Source organism: Erythrolamprus reginae, chromosome 1, assembly GCF_031021105.1.
Source record: "Erythrolamprus reginae isolate rEryReg1 chromosome 1, rEryReg1.hap1, whole genome shotgun sequence".
In the NCBI taxonomy this organism is placed as follows: domain Eukaryota; kingdom Metazoa; phylum Chordata; class Lepidosauria; order Squamata; family Dipsadidae; genus Erythrolamprus; species Erythrolamprus reginae.
Window position 1 is genome coordinate 107,651,042 of NC_091950.1, and position 21,760 is coordinate 107,672,801.

General features: G+C 40.2%; 1 protein-coding gene across 1 annotated transcript; it reads right to left on the reverse strand.

Moving 5' to 3' along the window:
- Window positions 1-7,087: 7,087 nt before the first annotated feature.
- On the reverse strand, window positions 7,088-7,219 carry SMIM38 (small integral membrane protein 38). Its single transcript, XM_070735146.1, has one exon. It carries the CDS (start codon window positions 7,217-7,219, stop codon window positions 7,088-7,090), a length of 132 nt encoding a protein of 43 aa, XP_070591247.1.
- Between the last annotated feature and the right edge of the window lie 14,541 nt (window positions 7,220-21,760).

Sequence of the window (21,760 nt, forward strand, 5' to 3'; positions counted from 1 at the left end):
CCCCAGTACTAATTAGTTGCTAATGATCTTCCCAGCTCTTACCTTGCAGGCTCTTTCTTTGTTTCTCTCTGCAAAGAATGTTTTCCAAGACCTAAGTCTTTGTGGGGGGTTTTCATTGCTCTAACTTGCTCTGAATAAGTTTCTTTTCAGCCTTAACCAGGTGCTAACAATATTTCCAGCTCTTATCGGCTTGCAGGCTCTTTCTTTGTTTCTCTCTGCAAAGAATGTTTTCCAAGACCTAAGTCTTTGTGGGGGTTTTTCATTGCTCTAACTTGCTCTGAATCAGTTTCTTTTCAGCCTTAACCAGGTGCTAACAATATTTCCAGCTCTTATCGGCTTGCAGGCTCTTTCTTTGTTTCTCTCTGCAAAGAATGTTTTCCAAGACCTAAGTCTTTGTGGGGGGTTTTCATTGCTCTAACTTGCTCTGAATAAGTTTCTTTTCAGCCTTAACCAGGTGCTAACAATATTTCCAGCTCTTATCGGCTTGCAAGCTCTTTCTTTGTTACTCTCTGAAAAAGAATGTTTTCCAAACCCTAAATCCTATACCTATATTATCAGAACTGTAAATGCACAATTATTTTTTTGCATGTAAAAATTCAGTCATATAAATGCAAAAATGACCGTATTTTTTCAGTGTATAATATCACCTTTTTCCTCCCTAAAAGAGGCTGATAATTTGGGTGTGTCTTATACTCTGAATGTGCTGGAGCTGACCAGACTAAGGACGCTAGCCAGATGAATATCTGGCATAAAGATTCTTTTCCCTATTTTCCTCCCCCAAAACTATGGTGTGTCTTATACTCCAGTGTGTCTTATACTCCGGAAAATACAGTATTTGTTTAGTGGCCTACAAATATAATTAATAATAATAATAATAATAATAATAATAATAATAATAATAATAATAATATGACATCATTGGGATTTTTACCAGATCTTGCCAACTTTCAGAACAATACCAATATATTCAGAGAAACTAAAATGAGGGATATCAGCTATTTGAATCTAAAGCAGGCAATGTGTTTTGAATCTGGTATGGATTTCAATGTCTTCTAAATCAGGGGCCACCAACCGCAAGAAAATGATGGTGGTCCACAGCACACCTGGGTGGAAAAGTTGCTCTGGGTTAACTAATGGGCCAGTCCTGTGACTAGAGCTCTGGAACATGGGACCAGCCAGACAGCTAATGGTGGGGCTGGAAATCTCCGACGTAGAGGGAGGTATGTGCAACTTGCAACTTTGCAGGTGGTGAAACATGCCAGGAATAAGGCAGCCCTGAGGTAATGGTGTCGTTGCAGCAAGAGTGGGGTGGCAGCACAGGCAGGCCAAAGCAATGGATATTGGCAATCCATGGCTCTTTTATCTCCCTGATTTGGCTTCCTGATATCCCAACACTGGCTGTCTCCACCCCTTGCCCTCCCAGTCATTCATCGCCTAGCCTGAGAAGGGAAGTATGGGGGACAGAGATTTGTTCCATATTCCAGAGTGGGAGCAAAGCTCCCTCTCTTGATGGGTCTCACAGGCATTTCTTCCGGCCTTTGTTGGTGCTGCACACATCTTGGTCATGCTGAAGAATCAGAGTGAGAGAGAAAGAGAGAAAAACAGAGGCAGAGAGTGAGGAGAGAGAAGGGGGAGAGAGGAGAGTGGAGGAAGAGAGGAGAGAAGGGGGAGAGGGGAGAAGAATGAGATAGAGAGAAAGAACGATTCAGACAGAGAGACAGCTCAAGAAGCCTTCCCTGGACCCAGCCATGCTTAATAACTATCATCCAGTCTCCAACCTTCCCTTTATGGGGAAGGTTGTCAAGAAGGTGGTATCGCTCCAGCTCCAGCAGTCCTTGGAATAAGCCAATTATCTAGTCCCTCAACAGTCAGGATTCAGGCCTGGCTACAGCACGGAAACCGCTTTGGTCACACTGATGGATGATCTCTGGTGGGCCCGTGACAGGGACTTGTCCTCTGGCCTGGTGCTTCTTCTACATGAAACAGCTGGGTGAGATCATCCAAGAGCATGGGGTGAGGTATCATCAGTATTCTGATGATACCCAGTTGTACATCTCCACCCCATGTCCAGTCAGTGAAGCCGTGACGTTCCAGTGCCTGGAGGCTGTTGGGATCTGGATGGGTGTCAACAGGCTCAAACTCAACCCTGACAAGACAGAGTGGCTGTGGGTTTTGCCTCCTAAGGACAATTCCATCTGTCCATCCATTACCCTGGGGGGGGATCACTGACCCCCCCCCTCGGAGAGGGTCCGCAACTTGGGTATCCTCCTTGAGCCACAGCTAACATTAGAGAACCATCTTTCAGCTGTGGCGAGGGGGGCATTTTCCCAGGTTCACCTGGTGCACCAGTTCTGGCCCTACCTGGACCGGGAGTCACTGCTCACAGTCACTCATGCCCTCATCACCTCGAGGTTCAACTACTGTAACACTCTTTACATGGGGCTACCTTTGAAGAGTGTTCAGAAACTTCAGATCATGCAGAATGCAGCTGCGAGAGCAATCATAGGCTTTCCCAGATATGCCCATGTCACATCAACACTCCACAGTCTGCATTGATTGATGATCAGTTTCTGGTCACAATTCAAAGTGTTTCTTATGACCTATAAAGCCCTTCATGGCATCCATCCAGAATACCTTCAGGACCACCTTCTGCTGCACAATTCCCAGTGACTGATTAGGTCCCACAGAGTTGGCCTTCTCTGGGTACCATCAACAAAACAATGCCATCTGGCGGGACCCAGGGGAAGAGCCTTCTGTGGCAGTCCCGACCCTCTGGAATCAACTCCCCCAGAGATTAGGACTGCCTCCACCCTCCTTGCCTTTCGCAAACTCCTAAAAACCCACCTTTGTCGTCAGGCATGGGAAAATTGATTCCCCTCGGCAGCTTTGTTTTATGTATGGTTTGTTTGGGTTGTATGAGTGTTCTTAATCAAGGGTTTTTAACTGTTTTGTTTTTAATCATTGGATTTGTATTTTATATTCTTGTTGTGAGCCACTTTGAGTCTCCAGAGAGGGGCCATAAACAAATAAGACATAGAAAGAGGGGAGCAGAGAGAGAGTGAAAGATAGAGAGATAAGAGAGAGATGAGTGGGGAGAGAGGAGAGAGAGGAGAGAAAGGGGAGAGAGGGGAAGAAAGGGGAGAGGAATGAGAGTAAGAGAAATAGTGGTAGAGAAAGAGAGGCAGCGTAAGGGGAGAGATAAAGTGAAAGAAAAGAGATGAGAGGGGAGAGAGAGATGAGAGATGATAGACAGACAGACAGACAGACAGGCAGAGACAGAAAAAGAGAAAGAGATAGAAAGATAAGAGAGAGAGAGAGAGAGAGAGAGAGAGATGAGAGATCCCGGTGTTTTGTTTTCTGTGAGAAACAGGTCCAAATGGCTCTTTGAGTATTTAAGTTGCAGAAACAGGCAGCCAAGCTAAATGCCTGAAGGACCCCATCCCATCATTGGGAGTCCAGGCACTGAGTTCGGAGAATTATAAACTCCAAAACATGCAGGATCCAATCTGGGTCAGTCATGGAGACAAGAGGTTTTGTCTTACGAGCTTTCGGCCTTTTGCTGGAGCCCATACTCAGGAACCTCCCTTTAGCAGAATTAGTGGTGGGTTGCTGCTAGTTCAGATCGGTTCTCCCATACTGGTAGCGGGAATTTGCTCCTGCTTGCCGAACTAGCAGCAATAGTTAGCTGGCCATGCCCCCAAACCAGTTCTCTGGTTGCTGCTCCAAGAAATCGGCTTGCAAAGAACTCTCTGCCCCCTTCCGACATGATGCAAACTGGTAGGGAAGGTAAGTAGAACCCACCCCTGAGCAGAAAGTATGCTGTTCTCTCAATGGTATTTATACTGCCTGTTGTAAGTAGCTTTTTAGATGTTAATTGATGTGTGTTGATGGCTGGCCGGAACCTATTGCATCCTATTTATTTATTCAATTTTTATGCCTCCCTTCTCCTTAGACTCAGGGCGGCTTACAAAATGTTAGCAATAGCACTTTTTAACAGAGCCAGCCTATTGCCCCCACAATCCGGGTCCTCATTTTACCCACCTCAGAACGATGGAAGGCTGAGTCAACCTTGAGCCGGTGATGAGATTTGAACCACTGACCTTCAGATCTACAGTCAGCTTCAGTGGCCTGCAATACAGCACTCTACCTGCTGCGCTACCCCGGCTATTAATATTGAGAGTACTATTGTGATTAATTTACTTTTTAAAAGACAGCAACATCTTTCCCCTTTCCTGTGTTTGTGAATCAGTCTCTAACATCCACATTTTCTAATCAGTTGTTGATTTTTCAAATTTTTAATATGTTTTGAATTAATACATTTTTCCACACACATCCCTGCTGCTACTTTTTTTTAAAAAAAAACCTAACAGCTGGAATATAATGCAAAATCATACATCTTTTTTTTTAAAGGAATGAAATGTGCTTCACACAAATTAATGTGTCCAACTATTTTATACCATCAGGGAATAATAACTCATGCTTTGGGAGCACATGGATCTAGACGAGCTTCATTGACCTCCATTTCTCTAAAATACACAAGAGTTTCATATCCGTTAGCACTAACAAAAAAGGTGCTGTTGTTCTTTTAAATGAAATGTAGATGAAAAAGAAAAAATCTTGCATCTAATGCCTTACTCTTCCATTAGGTAAGTCACTAAAGCATCCAATAGTTCATTGCAGGGCTTTTAGAAGTGTCCAAATTACAGCCTTTTTTTAGAAGTGCCCAAATTACAGCAGGGATACATGTCTTAAAAGTAATTGTCCAAGCAGATGCCTTTCAAATTTAACTGGTAATAGTAACAATAATTATGTATTTATTTCTTGGAATACAAGCTAGTTCTCATATACCTCAGTATAGAACTGATGCTAACAATATTTGTTATTGAAAATCAATTGCTTTTTATATGTATTCTTCCAGTTTTTTAGAGTTTTGGGGCATAAGTAAAAATGCAAATGTATAATAAGTGTATTTCTTAAAGTATGCACAAAAAGTTTTTATTTACATTTCAAAAATAGGAAGACTAGAAATAGAATGGAAGGAACAAAATGAGAATGTGTGCAAACTCTATCTTTTAAATAACTATAACTGACAAGCATTTGTCACAGAAACTACATTCCAAGGGATTTATGACATATCAGATTTTTTAATGTGTGTGTTGCCACTGTGGGAATTTTCCACTCAGGATGAATCCTATATGTCTTGCTACCCTGTAACATCATGGTTTCTGATTGGAGATTTCACGGAGATGTAGAGTTTATTTCTTATCCCAATGGTATGTTTAATTACAAGCAGATAAGCTGATGTGTCAGAAAAAAATCAGACAACAATAGCAGTTATAAATCAAACAGAATAACCTCTGTTCTGTTTAACCATGTTTTCCCAATGATGTGAAATAGTGCAACTGTAATAAGGACACTGCAATGTGCTATCACTACTAAAACATGCTAATATGACATTGCATTCTGTAACATAGGTACAAATAATTAATTCCCACTACAATCGGTATAACCATTTCAGGTAGCATAATACTCAGTGAAGGGCTACCAAATTTTTTACTACCACACTGTGGGCGTGGCTTATGCAGGATGCCCTGCATTTTCTTTCAATATATTTCAGTGCAAATTGGATGCTCTGGGGTGGAGCTCCATTTTTACTACCCTACGGCGTTCCCTCCCCATCCAGGCAATAAATAATAAATAAATAAATAAATAAAATGTTGTCTTCTACAAGATTTTCTGCAGACCTGATAAGACTCCCAACTTCCAGGACAGTCTCTCTAACTGGATAATTCCCAAGAATATTTGAACTATGATTCTTGGCTATTTTAGAAATTGCAGTTCTATTTCACCCAGGGAAAAAGCTGCTATACAATAAATCTAGAAGCAAAACTGTCCAGAAGGAACTGAGATATTAATATCAGACAACTCTAAACTTTGAAAATACATATCTTGGCCTCTGTAGACCAATACAGATAATCTAGAAAAACTTTCTTCAATAATTCAATCAGGATTCTGAGACTTATTGTCAAACACAATTGAAAAGTCCCAGCTTAAAAGTATCTTTGTCTTGTCTGTCTTTTATGAATAATCAATAAAATTATTATTTAAAAAAAGAAAAGTCCCAGCTTAGAGAAGTCTGGAGGATGGTTTGACACTCAATTACTGCTATGACACTCAATTACAGTGCCTGAATTCATTCATTGTTTTTATATCCTACTTTTTCTTTGAAATCTTAAGGAAGATTATTAATTTGTATCACTTAAAAACTCTGTGCTTTCATTATTAAATTTTGTTGGCTTTTTTTTTTAACCCATTCTCAAAAAAGAGGCAAAGCTAAATTCTGTGGAGGATTAGTTAGTGGCAGCAACTAGGTGTTCTGTTTTCATTTCTGAAATAAATTGTTAAAAAGTTCTTAGCAAAGTACTATACGGCAAAAATGTGGTACAATAATTAGCATTCTTGGGCTCAATCGACCTTTGGTTAAATTCAAAGGAAGGTCACCTAATTTGCATTATTATTTTAGGAGCTATTATTCTTTTCCCAAAACTAAGAAACTAAAGGGAAAAAACATACCAAGCAAAGACACAAATACTGTACTGAAATTTGTTTTAATAAAAGCACTTTCGAAGAATCACTTTAAAGAACAGAGTGTTGAAAACTATAGGCCCTCATTTCTTCAGATGGATGACAGTCTTCTCACACAAGTTGACATGGGCTGATGTTTATATGCAGACATTACTGAAGGCAAAAGCAGCAGGTCAACAGCTTGGCCAGCAACAAAGAAGTGATCTCATGTAACTTGTCAACATTGTGGAATTCTCTGATTGGCTGCCCAGACTTTCAACAACAAAGTCATATTTGGCTAGACTAAAGCAATTAAGTGGCAAGTGGTTGCGGTTTCATTGCAGCAAGAAGTTCATGAACTATTTTACAAGGAATATCATTTAATTTGACTAATTTGCAATTTGAGTCTCATTAGAGGCTAGAACTCTTTAAAAATGCCACATGTTGTAAAGATAAAAATTCATCTAAGATATCATTCCAAAAGGTGTCACCGGGATGTTGAAAATTGCATATATAATCCCCTTCAAGAGTCCTTCCTTTTTTCAGGATATCTCTGGGCCAGTTTGTAATCCAAATAAACATTGAAGCAGGACCATAAAATAAATCGCATTAATATTATCAAAATCAGCACAGTCAATAAAAGCCCTGATTCCATATTGAAGCTAGAATGAAGAAGCCACTGGGTTCGGAGATGGGGGATGTACCTTTTTTTGAACACTATTCCTGGTGATCTAATTATATAATGTCCTATTTGGTGATGTATGACAAATGGAGCTGTTCCTATAACGTTCCATTCCAAGTGATCTCACTAGCATGTGAGAGAAGAGTGCAGCTGACAGATTTGGAACATGTAATACACTATTTAATCAAGAGGCCCCATGCACTATTCATACAGAATTAAGAACTCTTATATTGACAATAACAGTATTGTCAGAAGATCTTTGGAAGGGGAAGAATGGGGGGGCTCCATAAACACTCACTCGCGCTCTCTCTGAAGTTGGATTTTTTTTTCAGTTCTTTCTTCCTCCAGTGCTGATGTAATCACCAAGCATCTCCAACAGCAGCTGCTTAGCGAAACCAGGCACCTTCTCCCTCTTCCTTTTCAAAAGCGCATGCGGCACTTTCCAGCCCCTTCCAGACAATCATAGCCATTCTTTAGCCAATTAGCTATGAGTCCCCCACACACTGTCCAATGGACTCGTAAGAATGGTCTTTGCAGGAAACAACACTGGAAGCCTTTTCTCCCCCTGTTCCTAGACAAATTGAAAAGTGAGAGAGGGAGGGAGAAGAAAGGCAAAGAAAATCAGAGCACAGATACTTCCCAAACAGCATTGGTCAACAATTAGCATGCTGCCCCACGCAAGAACACACACAGACGCACAAACACAAAAGCACAAACATACATACACTCATGTCAACCTAAAATCTTGGAAAGAACATTTGTTCACTTTCTCTTGAGGATAAAATCTTTCAGGGACACTAAATGAAGGCACGTTTGAGGGGAAAGATTTGTGTAAGTGTTTAAAAGAAAACATTTCTAAAGAGAATTCATTTTGCCCATTTTTGACTGGCATAAACACTGCTACAAACCTGCATAAATTTGAAAGGAAATATAAAGACAACTAAACACATTATTTGGAGGTAAACAAACTTTAGAAACAAAGTTGGATTAGAATGGTACAAGTACATTATGGAGGTAGATGTCACAGCTGTTTCACCAATTCTTTCTGAACTTTCTTGTTTTTCTTTGAAGATGTTCACTTCTCATCCAAGAAGCTTTTTCAGCTCTGACTGGATGGTGGGGAATGGAAGGATTTATATTCCTTGAAAATAGCTAGTCATTTGCATTATTTTAGAGAATTGTAAGTCTTCAGGGTCACCTGGGTAGTTCAAATGGGTGTGGAGCCTTCTTGGAACTACTAAAAGGACTGTGTTGTAGACTGGAGATAGATGGTGTCATATCCCTATTCCTCTGTTGAAAGAGGGTTGTTCAGTTTGGCATAGATGGCTTCTTTGACTCCTATTTCAAACTAGCAGTCCTGTGCAGTAATGGGCAGCCAAAATTTTTGCTGCCACACTGTGAGTGTGGGTTATTTTGTGGGTGTGGCTTAATGGTCATGTGACTGGGTAGGAGTGGCTTGCCAGCCATGTGACCAGGTGGGAGTGGCTTGAACAATCATCATTTTTCAAGTGAACTATTAAGTCCCCAACTTACAACCTTACCAATGTCGCTCGCTGGAGTGACAATTTGCTTCGTGTTTCCTTCCTTGGTCTCCCCTCAGCCTCAGGTTGGGTAGCTAGGTGAACGGGGGCTGCCAGAAGCATAAATGCTGCCAGCACCACTTCTACCCATACCTTCTGCATGCAGGCGGGCGGTGGGCGTGTGAGGCTGGAGGGGAACTGGGCAGAAGAGAGGGAAGCTCATCCGAGGCCAGGAAGGAGGAAAGAGGGGGAAAGCAAGGAGGACAGATGCAGCAGCAGCAGGGGAAAAAAGGAGAGCTGAGCCGAGGCCAATAATCCAGGAAGTGACAGCTGCCAATCAGTTGGAGCTGCGCATGCATCTTCATTTTCACCAGTGGAACTGTGTTCCACTCTGTCCTGCCTGCTGCCCAGCCCTGGTTCTATGTGTCCAAAATTTGGACTTTGCTGTCTTCAAAAGAGTGCCCTTCATTTTTTAAATGCAGATGGACTGTTTATTCCTATGTCTTGATGGATTTGTTCTCCTATGTATGTTTTGTTGCCTATTATTTTAAATTTCATTTTAACCATCTACACTTGCTCAAGCAGTTGAGAGACTAAACAAATTGATACTTTTGTTATATGATTTACCTCCACCTCCCAATGCTTGTTGTCCTTAAATTGTAAGAATATACATTTATGTACATATTAACACACTCATTTCCTAGTTTGGCAGTGAATTGAGTCACAGCACAAATAGTCACACTGAAGTCTGTGTCACATGAAGTAATACCATGGGTGTCAGGGAATAGCAGGACTACCAAGAAAGAGCTGACAGACCTCAGCATAGAATTAAAACTGGTGGTTGGAATATTTCTCCCAAAGAAAACCTACTTCAGCAAACACTGTGCAAAGAGTGAAGGCCATAAGATACTGGTATTGCTGGTGATTCTGTGACATCAGTCCCTGCAGGACACAGGCAATAGCTCTTTTTCAGGCCATGTTTCTCAAATATTAACTAAATAGAGCTTTATCATTGTAGGATGAGAATTTTAGCTCCATTTTTAATATAAGCATTATGTACATTGAGATATGTCCATTGTAGCATGGGCAGCAACTCCATGTTTTATTTATTTATTTATTCATTTATTTATTTATTCATTTGTCCAATACACAAATACATCGGAAGAAAATAAACATGAAGTAATATATATAAGGATAAAAGTGAAAATAGAAGAGAAGATATATGAAAGGAAGAAAATATATATGATATATGAGATAAAGGAAAGACAATTGGACAGGGGACGAAAGGCACACTAGTGCACTTATGTACACCCCTTACTGGCCTCTTAGGAACCTGGAGAGGTCATTCGTGGAGAGTCTAAGGGAGAAATGTTGGAGGTTAGGGGCTGACACTATTGAGTCCGGTAATGAGTTCCACGCTTCGACAACATCATTATTCTGATTTACATCATTATTCTGATCCATCAAAGCCATTCTAGACATATTGTTACAGTACTCCTGATGCGCTTTCTCACCTGGATAAAAATTCTAAACACTCTGTTGCTGACTCAAATCCAAATGACATTGTTACTTGCACCTTTTTAAAGGGTTTTTAAAGGGTTAAAAAAATGAAAATTGATTTGTATATTTCTCCATTATAAACCCTCAGTAATATTGCAGCTATTGTCACCTTAACAGTAATTTCTGTGTAATATTAATTTCACCATACATCATGGGACATCTTCTCTGCTACTTTTTATTTTCTTAGATTTCTATCCTGCCATTTTTCCCATATAAAAGACATGACTGGCATTCCATGTGATTAATTACCCAGTAAGTTTCAATGATGCACACAGTATGATTGAGATGAGCCTGGGTTTCTCTGATCCAAGTTCAATTATTTAATCACATTGTTAATCTCTTTTAGATTTAAAAAAAAACAGCAATGACATATTTGTTAATTTTCAATTTGGAAAGAAACTAGTACTGGTACTTTTATTTTGAATCATCTGCAAAATCTTCCATGCTATACAAGGAAAATGTATACTATTCCTATATTAGTATGACTATACATGTAAGCTATTACCCATATTCTATTATTCTTACTCATTATTCATAAAATCCACCCTTTTCAAAATATATGCACAAGTCTAGTAAACAATAAAGCATACAACATTTTTTTCTAAATGTAGTAGAAATAAGTAGCCAGATAAATACTAAACAGAAGAAAATACATTTGCAGAAAAATATTGAAAGAATAAGAAAATTGGACATTTAACTTACATTTTGCCTCACATATTCAGTGAAAGTGAAAAGAGATCAATAGAGAGCAAGCAGGTTTCTTTGCTCTAATATAGGAGCTAAAGTTATATTAGATCCTTAAAGACTAGATGACGAATATTTATCCTTTAGCATAGCCATTTATCAGGATAGAAAGCTAAAGGCATTTCATTTAAGAATATTTACATAAAGTCCCACAATTCTCTGCACAATCAAGTGAAAACAAGATACTCTTCTGTTGAAAGCCAAATTAAGAATTTTTATCTGTAAAGAACAAAATGTGAAATGTTGACAAAGTCAACAATTGTTTTAAGCATTGGTGATTATACGACTTCTAAGTTCTTTCAATGTTACATTGAGGTGGAAGGACACCAGACCTCATGCTTGCTATTTAGTGTGCAATGAATAACTTACAAAGTTACAAATGTAGAGGAGGAGTAATCAAGTGCTGACAAAAATGAAAAGAAAGACCAGCCAAGTTGTTTTTCCAAACTGAGAAAGAAAATGAAGAAGTTTACTTTTTATCCAAATCCATATTGCATCATATGATACTACCAGGGATGAAAAACAATTTGTTATTAGGGCAACAAAGTCTATGACAAATAACTTACTGAGTTCTGGCAAGGATGCAGCACAAGGTTCCTCATAATTGCATAAGGAACACAAAATTGTGATGAAAGTTCTTAGTGGTCTTGTTCACTTGACAACACTTAGTGTAATTATATGTGGGAATGACCTTGGGAGACAGAAGGGAGAGCCATAAACTGGACCACTGGTGTGCAAAAGATATCTCAGCTTGCAGTGGGAGGGAAAATGTGGAAAATATTTCAGAAGAGATCATAGCTTTCCAGAGAATAAATAGATAGGAGGAGAGAAATATTTCTGTTGTGGTTGGCTCTGGCCCAGCTTCTTCCCCAAGGAATGTGGAGGTGGATGTGGGGGAAACATCCACATGCCACAGGTCTGTTTTGCTCCAGATAGAATCTCCCGACGAAGGCTCCTCTGACGAAGGAAGCGTGAGTAGCAGGGAAAAGGGGAGTTTGGCAGACAGCCATGGAGGAGATCAATCATCCTTATCATCCCTGGATTCTGAACAGGAATGTATGACGGACCCACGCATGCTTAGAGTGATGCATAGGAGAGAACAACTGAAAGATTATTACAGGAGATAAGTGAGGCCACCTGTGGTTGGGTGGGGCTGATGTAATTAGTGCTACAGATAAAAAGAACAGCGTGCTGGTTTAGCCTTGTGGAAGTTTAGCTGATTCATCGTTTCGTCAAGATCATGGTTTTGCTGTTTCCCTGTTCAAGACTGTGTGTGGCCTTTCTGGACTTTGGAATTGGACTCAATTTCCCAGTTACTGGGTGAGAAATTGGATTGCATTTAACCTGTGCCTTGTGTGTACCAGAAAATCCCTTTGACATTTAAAAAGGGAGTTTTTTCTGCTTTTCTGTTGATAAAGACTTTTAGTTTTCCTTCTATCGTGTGGTGTGTGTCTTTTGGGACTAATTACTCTGTAATTGCGGGCGGTTGGGACACACCAGTAGAACAATTTCATTCTTGCAAGATGAATTGTCATTGTTATTGTATTACAATTGTTATTGCATTAACAAACAGATACAAACTTATAGTAAACCGCTCTAAACTTGACTGCAGGAAATATGACTTTAGTAACTGAGTAGTTAATATATGGAACTCACTACCTGATTCTGTAGTATCATCACCTAACCCCCAAAACTTTATCCTTAGACTATCCAGTGCACCAGCGTGCCTTCTATCTCCTGTCCTAATGTTTCTCTTTTACTAGTATCATGTATATAAATGTTGTTATATCTTTGTATAACACCAATACGTATTTGACAAAACAAACAAACAAACAAATAAATAAATAAAATAACTGTTAATGTAACCTTACACATAACTTTGAGTTAGTGTGTCTAGTTGTGCTGCTTAGATTAGATTAGATTAGATTTATTGGATTTATATGCCGCCCCTCTCCGCAAACTCGGGGCGGCTCACAACAAAGTAAAAACAATACATAATAACAAATCCAATACCCACCAATCCAATTACAATGTTAAACTAAAAAATTCATTAAAAACAACCCCAGAATATTAAAAAACAAGCACACAATCAATCTAACACCAAAACAACATGGGCAAGGGGGAGATGTTTCAGTTCCCCCATGCCTGACGGCAGAGGTGGGTTTTAAGGAGTTTGTAAAAGGCAAGAAGGGTGGGGGCAATCCTAATCTCAGGGGGGAGTTGGTTCCAGATGGTCAGGGCTGCCACAGAGAAGGCTCTTCCCGTGGGTCCCGCCAGATGACATTGTTTAGTCGACGGGACCTGGAGAAGGCCAACTCTGTGGGACCAAACCGGTCGCTGGGATTCGTGCGGCAGAAGGCGGTCGCGGAGATATTCTGGTCCAGTGCCATGAAGGGCTTTATAGGTCATAACCAACACTTTGAATTGTGACCGGAAACTGATTGGCAACCAATGCAGACTGCGAAGTGTTGGAGTGATATGGGCATACTTAGAGAAGCCCATAATTGCTCTCGCAGCAGCATTCTGCACAATCTGAAGTTTCCGAACACTTTTCAAAGGTAGCCCCATGTAGAAAGCATTACAGTAGTTGAGCCTCAAGGTGATGAGGGCATGAGTGACTGTGAGCAATGACTCCCGGTCCAAATAGAGCTGCAACTGGCGCACCAGGCGAACCTGGGCAAACACCCCCCTCGCCACAGCTGAAAGATGTTTCTCTAATGTGAGCTGTGGATCGAGGAGGACGCCCAAGTTGCGGACCCTCTCTGAGGGGGTCAATAATTCCCCCCCCCCCAGGGTAATGGTTGGACAGATAGAATTGTCCTTGAGAGGCAAGACCCACAGCCACTCCGTCTTGTCTGGATTGAGTTTGAGTTTGTTGACACCCATCCAGGCCCCAACAGCCTCCAGGCACCGGCACATCACTTCCACTGCTTCGTTGACTGGACATGGGGTGGAGATGTATAACTGGGTATCATCGGCGTATTGATGATACCTCACCCCATGTCCATGGATGATCTCGCCCAGAGGTTTCATGTAGATATTATATAGCAGGGGGGAGAGGACCGACCCCTGAGGCACCCCACAAGGGAGAGACCTCGAGGTCGACCTCTGACCCCCCCCCCCCCACTAACACTGACTGCGACCGACCGGAGAGGTAGGAGGAGAACCACTGAAGAACAGTGCCTCCCACTCCCAACCCCTCCAGCCGGTGCAGAAGGATACCATGGTCAATGGTATCGAAAGCCGCTAAGAGGTCAAGGAGCACCAGGACAGAGGACAAGCCCCTGTCCCGGGCCCGCCAGAGATCATCCATCAACGTGACCAAAGCAGTTTCCATGCTGTAGCCGGGCCTGAATCCAGACTGTTGAGGACCTAGATAATTGGCTTCTTCCAAGGACCACTGGAGTTGAAGTGCCACCACCTTCTCAACAACCTTCCCCATAAAGGGAAGGTTGGAGACTGGACGGTAGTTATTAAGCACGGCTGGGTCCAGGGAAGGCTTCTTGAGGGGGGGGGCGCACAAGTGCCTCCTTATAAAGGGCTGGAAAGGACCCTCTCCCCAAGGAGGCATTGACAATCTCCTGGACCCAGCTCCGTGTCACCTCCCGACTGGCCGAAACCAGCCAAGAGGGACAAGGATCCAGTAAACAGGTGGCGGAACTCACAGCTCCAATGGCCTTGTCCACTTCATCAGGTGACACCAAGTCAAACTCCGCCCAGACAGGTGGACAAAGACGTTTAGCCCCAGTCACCTCGACTGACTCGTTGTCAGTCGACTCTGTTTTACAATTGGAGTCGAGGTCCACCTGGATCCGAGCGATTTTATCAGCGAAAAAAAATCCTCAGCACTACTCTGCAAGGGCTCCCCAACTCCCCCCTGATTAAGAAGGGAGTGGGTTACCCTAAACAGAGCGGCTGGGCGGGATTCCGCTGATGCAATCAAAGCGGCATGATACGCGCATCTTGCCGCCTTGAGCGCCACTTTGTAAGTCTTAATATGAGCTCTTACAAGTGTTTGATCGGATTCAGACTTACTCTTCCTCCATCGCTTCTCCAGACGTCTCTTCTGGCGCTTCAACTCCCGGAGCTCCTCATTGTACCATGGAGCTCTACGGGGTCTAGTGCCGCGGAGAGGTCGCAACGGCACAATCCGGTCAAGAGCCCCTACTTCAGCCTTGTTCCAGGCCTCAGCAAGAGACTCTGCCGAACTGTGAACGAGTGTATCTGGAATAACCCCAAGCGCCCTCTGAAAACCTTCTGGATCCATCAGGCATCTGGGGCGGAACAACTTAACCGGTTCCGCCTCCCTGCAGGGAAGGATTGGAGCCAGGAAGTTAAGCTCACAGAGCTAACATTTAATGATAAGTTGTACAAGCAAATACACCAGGAAGTCAGAATGGAATTAACTCTGTCCAAAACAGTCCAAGGATTATTTGGAAGTAAACTAATTCCACTAGTCATTAACCACATAGGAAAAGCAATGGGTGAAGTTTAATAAACTTCCTCAATTCATCGACTGTTGAGAAATTCTGATTATAATCAATAATCTGTCACATATTATTGCTTCTTTTTTCTTTACTCTGTGGACATTGCTGGCCCCCAAAAAAGTGTGTCCTCGCAACATCTGTTGCAGCATCTGCAATTATCTCAAAACAAGACTCTCTCCCTTTCACTGGGACATTAGTGACCATGGACTGCTGACACATGGCAATAAATGTTTAACCTGGAAAGGGAGGAAGTAGTTGATTCAGTCAACCATGTTGTGTGAATATAGCCAGAATGTCTGGAATTAAAACTCCCAGAAGGATGGAGTCACAAGAGGTCAAAGATATATGAAAGTTAAGGTATAGGCATTAGAAGAAGAAAAATCTCAAGGTAGCATTTTTCACTTGAAAGATAGGGAAGACCAAAGATAAAAAGCCAAACAAAGGAAGAGTCTAAAAAAGATCATAATTATTTCAAGTAAGCGCATTCTATATGATATTGTTTCCCAATATTTTTCCAGTTATGATTTACATTTACATTGCCACAAAAAGGTCTGTTTGTTTGAACTTATCAACCCTTATCCACCATTTAAATCCTTCAAAATGGACCAATAAATGATAATACAATGGCCTGGTACTTTATAAGAATGATCTTGAGGCACGTTAATCATAGCAGGCTTCAGTAGTACCAAGTTAGGTTTATTTCTGCATATATAAATGTGGGGCATACATTTAATGAAATTAAAATGTAACTTTCACTAAGAAGTCTTCAACAGAAAAAGCTCAGCATCTGTTTTTATTATCAGAGATTCTTTGAATCTTTTTAAAAAAAATATTTTTATTGATTTAAAATACATATATACACATTTACAAAAATGTAAGATAAATAATCAATCCATAAATTGAAACAAAATGAAACTAACACATATATACAAACAAACAAAAAATAATCCTAGTAATATAGTTAATTATTTATTTAAGTACACTAAACAATAATAACAATAACAATAAACAAATAACATAATATATATTATTTAAATTTAAATTCCCTTGTGAGGGGGAAAGTTATAAGTCATCTTATAATTTCAAATTATCTTGTGGTGAAGTATATCATCGGTATCCACTATTTTTTCCTTTTGGTTATCCATATATTTTTAATTATTTTTATTTTCTTAACCGCCTTCATACATTCTTATTTAATTTATTTAAATTCATACAGATTTTTCCTGAAAATTACTGTATATAGATCTTTTGTGATTTGTTATATCAAAAAAGAGGAAAGAAAGTATTATTATTGTTGTATTTCAATTTATGTTTTCGTTTCTTCTCTTAAACCAATCATAAAATTATTTCCAAGTTTTATCATGGTCAGAGTCTTCTTTATTTTTTAATGCATCCGATTCTGCACAGTCTAATTTTTTTTTTTAATATGAAGGCATCGTCAGGAGGTTTGGGTTGTTTCCAATGTTGGGCTATTGCCATCCTAGTTGCAGTCAATACATGTATTAATAAATAATATTTATTTTTATCTATTTTTTGGTCTATAATCCCAAGGAGGAACGCTTCAGGTCTTCTGTTTATCTTAATTTGTAACATTTCTTTTATCCATTTTTGTATTTTAATCCAAAGATTTTTAATTATTGGGCAAGTCCACCAAATATGGTAGTAGGTCCCCATGTTTTTCTTATTCTCAAGGAGGTAAATGGGGAATGCTTCCACTGCTAAGGAAACACATTGGCCTGCAGAGCTGAAGAAGCTTCTTGGATGAGAAGCAAAATGTCTTCCAAGAAAAACCAGAAAGTCCAGTTGCCTCTTGAAAAAGCACATTTGGGACAACCGTGATCCGGATGGCTGAGACTCTCCATAGACATTCTTCATGCCCCCTTCTTCAGAAGTGAATATCTCACCTTGATGGGCAGACAGCCCTGCAGCAGAAGGTTCTTCTTTAAAGACTATCACTGATGATCTTTTTAAAAAACAAGTGTCTATGTGATATAGTTATTGAAAATCACTTTGTGTGATATTCTTGCAGTATATAATCTGCTGTTCTTTTGCTTCTGTGCACAACTCTGGACCATTTAATATATTTCTGGTCTGGATTGCGTTAGTTCAAATAACTTGTTCTTGAGCAGCCAAAATCAAGCCTTCAGTTTCTTCTTTTAATCTTATAATTGTAAGTCTTTGCTTGGTTTTTATCTATACTCATACCTAACCCTTGGGTTTTTTGTAGAAATTGACTATGTACTATGTACTGCTTTTCCGTGCCAGCATTCTGTTCATCAGATATTTGAGCCACAACCATGCAAGTCGTCATTCCCAAGTTCTGTCTGTCCAGTTTTTAATTTATTTACTATTTATTTATTATTTGGATTTATATGCTGCCCTTCTCTGAATACGTGGAGTGGCTTACAACATATAAAAGAACAATAGAAAGTATCATAAATCAAAAGTTAAAATTAAACTAACTAATCTAAAACCCCAATTCCTTAAAAACCAATCACTCTCATTCACACAGTCAGACATACATTCCATTCATCAGCTGGGGGCTAATATCTAATGACCCCAGGCCTGTTGGCACAGGTAGGTCTTTAGGCTCTTGCAGAAGGTGGGGAGGGTGGGGGCAGAATGAATCTCTGGGGGGAGCTGGTTCCAGAGGGCCGTGACTCCCACAGAGAAGGCTCTTCTCCTAGGCCCCACTAGGCAACATTGTCTTTTTGACTGGACCTGGAGAAGGCCGACTCTGTGGGACTTAACCAGTCATGGGACTCACTTAATCCTTTTCACTTGATTTCTAACTATTTCTATTTTTATTATTAGTTCTTCCATTTGCTTGTCTACATTAAGAGATTGGAAATAATAATAGAATGGTGGAAGGTCTTAAGCATAAAACGTATCAGGAAAGACTTCATGAACTCAATCTGTATAGTCTGGAGGACAGAAGGAAAAGGGGGGACATGATCGAAACATTTAAATATATTAAAGGGTTAAATAAGGTCCAGGAGGGAAGTGTTTTTAATAGGAAAGTGAACACAAGAACAAGGGGACACAATCTGAAGTTAGTTGGGGGAAAGATCAAAAGCAACATGAGAAAATATTATTTTACTGAAAGAGTAGTAGATCCTTGGAACAAACTTCCAGCAGATGTGGTAGATAAATCCACAGTAACTGAATTTAAACATGCCTGGGATAAACATATATCCATCCTAAGATAAAATACAGAAAATAGTGTAAGGGCAGACTGGATGGACCATGAGGTCTTTTTCTGCCGTCAGACTTCTATGTTTCTATGTTTCTATGTTTCTAATACAGATAAATTTGTCACTGTCAAGCAACAAGAAGTCCTCGTTTCTTGATTTGGGATGAAACAGTATGTCTGAATAATAATAAGAGCACTAGCGTGCCTTCCATCCCCTGTCCTATTGTCTTTCCTATATCTCATATATCTTCTCTTCTATCCCTATATCTTTTCTTCTATTCTTTCATTGATGTATTTTATTCCTAAATTTTCTCTTCTATTCTTTCTTGATATATTTTACTTTGAGTATATCCTCTATAACCTTCATTGTGTATTGGACAAAATAAATAAATGAAAAATAAAAATAAAATAAATGAATTATTTTTCTCCATACTCTTTGAAAACAGTCATAACCAATCACATACATGACCTTTAATTACAATATATATCAATTTACATGCAAAATAAACTTTCTTTTTGTAGATAATTGAGTATTTTATCATCTAAAAACAATGTTTTTGTTTGATTTGTTGAGCCAAATCCATACGCACTAACTTTATCATGAATGTCAGGCTTGTGAACAGCACATGAAGGAGGCCTCTTTAATTAACTGAGGAGTCGGAAGTGGTTAGTTTACTGAAAGATTATATTTTTAGATTGCCAAGAAGCAAAGCAACCTTTTGAAAATTATTTTACGATTACACATGTTATATTTAGAAGATAACTGCAAAGGAAAGTCTATGCATTTAGGCACAGATGAATTTGGAAAAAATATATATAAAAGAGAGAAGTAATCATCAGGCCAAACGTTTAGCACAAATACGAACTTGCTAAACACATACCAAGCAAGAAATATTTGGAGAAAATAACAATAGAGGAAAGACTCTGATTAAAGAAATACCCAGGAGGAAAATTCAATTGCCAACTCTGCATGCTTCCTCCTTCCTATTTCTTAACCAAGTTGGGTGAGGCAAGGCTTAGAAGGAAGACTGATCACACGCATTCATTCATAAATTCCCTTAAGTTACAAGTCCATAATTAATGAGCTTAGCCCTTAGACTTAGCCAAGCATTTGTGAATAAACAAAACAAAGTATGCTAAACTCCCACACAACTTTAGGAAATCTGGAGGATATGAAGTGCTCATCATGAACAATACATAAAACGCAGAAGCACAAAAGACAAAGTAATCTGAGATTTGAGGATACAGCCTGATCTGGAAAAGATTGTATTTCCTCTGAAGGATCATATTAAAAAATTGGAAGATTACAGTATTTCTGAAGCCATGATTCCTCTTGGAGAATCAGGAGGATACTATGGCCAACAGTACCTATGACTTTGCCTACCTTAGGGTTGATCCTTTACCAGAGGAGGTAGACATGCTCATTAAATCTATTTGTAATCATTTTCCAGTTTGTTTATTTATTATTTATTTATTAATCAAATTTGTATGCCGATCCTCTCCGCAGACTCGGGGCGGCTAACAACAGTAATAAAACAATATAAACAAATCTGATATTTAAGTTAATTTTAAAAAGAAACCCCAATTAAAGAGACCAATCATACATAAAGACATACCATGCATAATTTTTTTATAAACTATGGGGAAGGGAATATCTCAATTCCCCCATGCCTGACAACAGAGGTGGTTTTAAGGAGCTTACAAAAGGCAAGGAGGGTGGGGACAACTCTGATATCTGGGGGGAAGTTGGTTCCACAGAGTGGGGGCCACTACAGAGAAGGCTCTTCCCCTGGGTCCCACCAAACAGCATTGTTTAGTCGACGGGACCCGAGAAGGCCAACTCTGTGGGACCTAACTGGTCGCTGGGATTCGTGTGGCAGAAGGCGGTCCCGGAGGTATTCTGGTCCGATCCCATGAAGGGCTTTATAGGTCATAACCAACACTTTGAATTGTGACCGGAAACCGATCGGCAACCAATGCAGACTGCGGAGTGTTGGTGTGACATGGGCATATTTAGGAAAGCCCATGATAGCTCTCGCAGCTGCATTCTGCATGATCTGGAGTTTCCAAACACTTTTCAAAGGTAGCCCCATGTAGAGACCGTTATAGTAGTCGAGCCTCGAGGTGATGAGGGCATGAGTGAGTGTGAGCAGTGACTCCCGGTCCAAATAGGGCCGCAACTGGTGCACCAGGCGGACCTGGGCGGACCTGGGCAAACGCCCCCCTCGCCACAGCTGAAAGATGTTTCTCTCATGTGAGCTTTGGATCAAGGAGGATACTCAAGTTGCGGACCCTCTCCGAGGGGGTCAGTGATTTCCCCCCCCCCCAGAGTAATGGACAGACAGATGAAGTTGTCCTTGGGAGGTAAAACCCACAGCCACTCCGTCTTATCAGGGTTGAGTTTGAGTCTGTTGACACCCATCAAGTTAGAGAATTGCAATACACTCTATGTAGAGCAGTGGTGGGTTCTAAATAATTTTGCTGCCTTTTTGCGTGCGCACACGCACAGAAGCTTCTGCACATGCAAAGAAGCATTCTGGGGGTCTGGAGCATCCTGGGCAGGTGGGTGGAGCCTCCCTCTGCCAGCGCCACTGGTTCTAAGAACACATCCAAACTGGGAGCAACCCACCATTGACACAGAATTGCAATACATTTTATGCAGAGGTGAAGAGCCAGTTTCCTTCTGATACAGCATTCAGTCACATATCAACTGTGTGCCTTATATTCTGTTTAAGCACAACACACAATTCTGGCTGTTACCTATGAAAACTTAAATAGTTTGTCACCAGGAAAACTATAGGTTCTTATTTTCTAGAATGAGCCTATCAGTAGTTAAGATCTGTTGTGTATCAAAACGAAAAGAGTAACAGGGTTGAGCCTTTTTACATCATTGCTAAAGAATTTTCTGCCAAAAAGGATAATTTATATCCTTTCTTTACATTTTAGTAGAATCAAATGTATTCATCGTATGTGATATTTGATATTCTTAAATATAATTCTGCTTTGGGAT

Coding starts and splice junctions, on each gene's coding strand:
- SMIM38 (XM_070735146.1), bottom strand. CDS start 7,219: ATGGAATCAGGGCTTTTATTGACTGTGCTGATTTTGATAATATTAATG.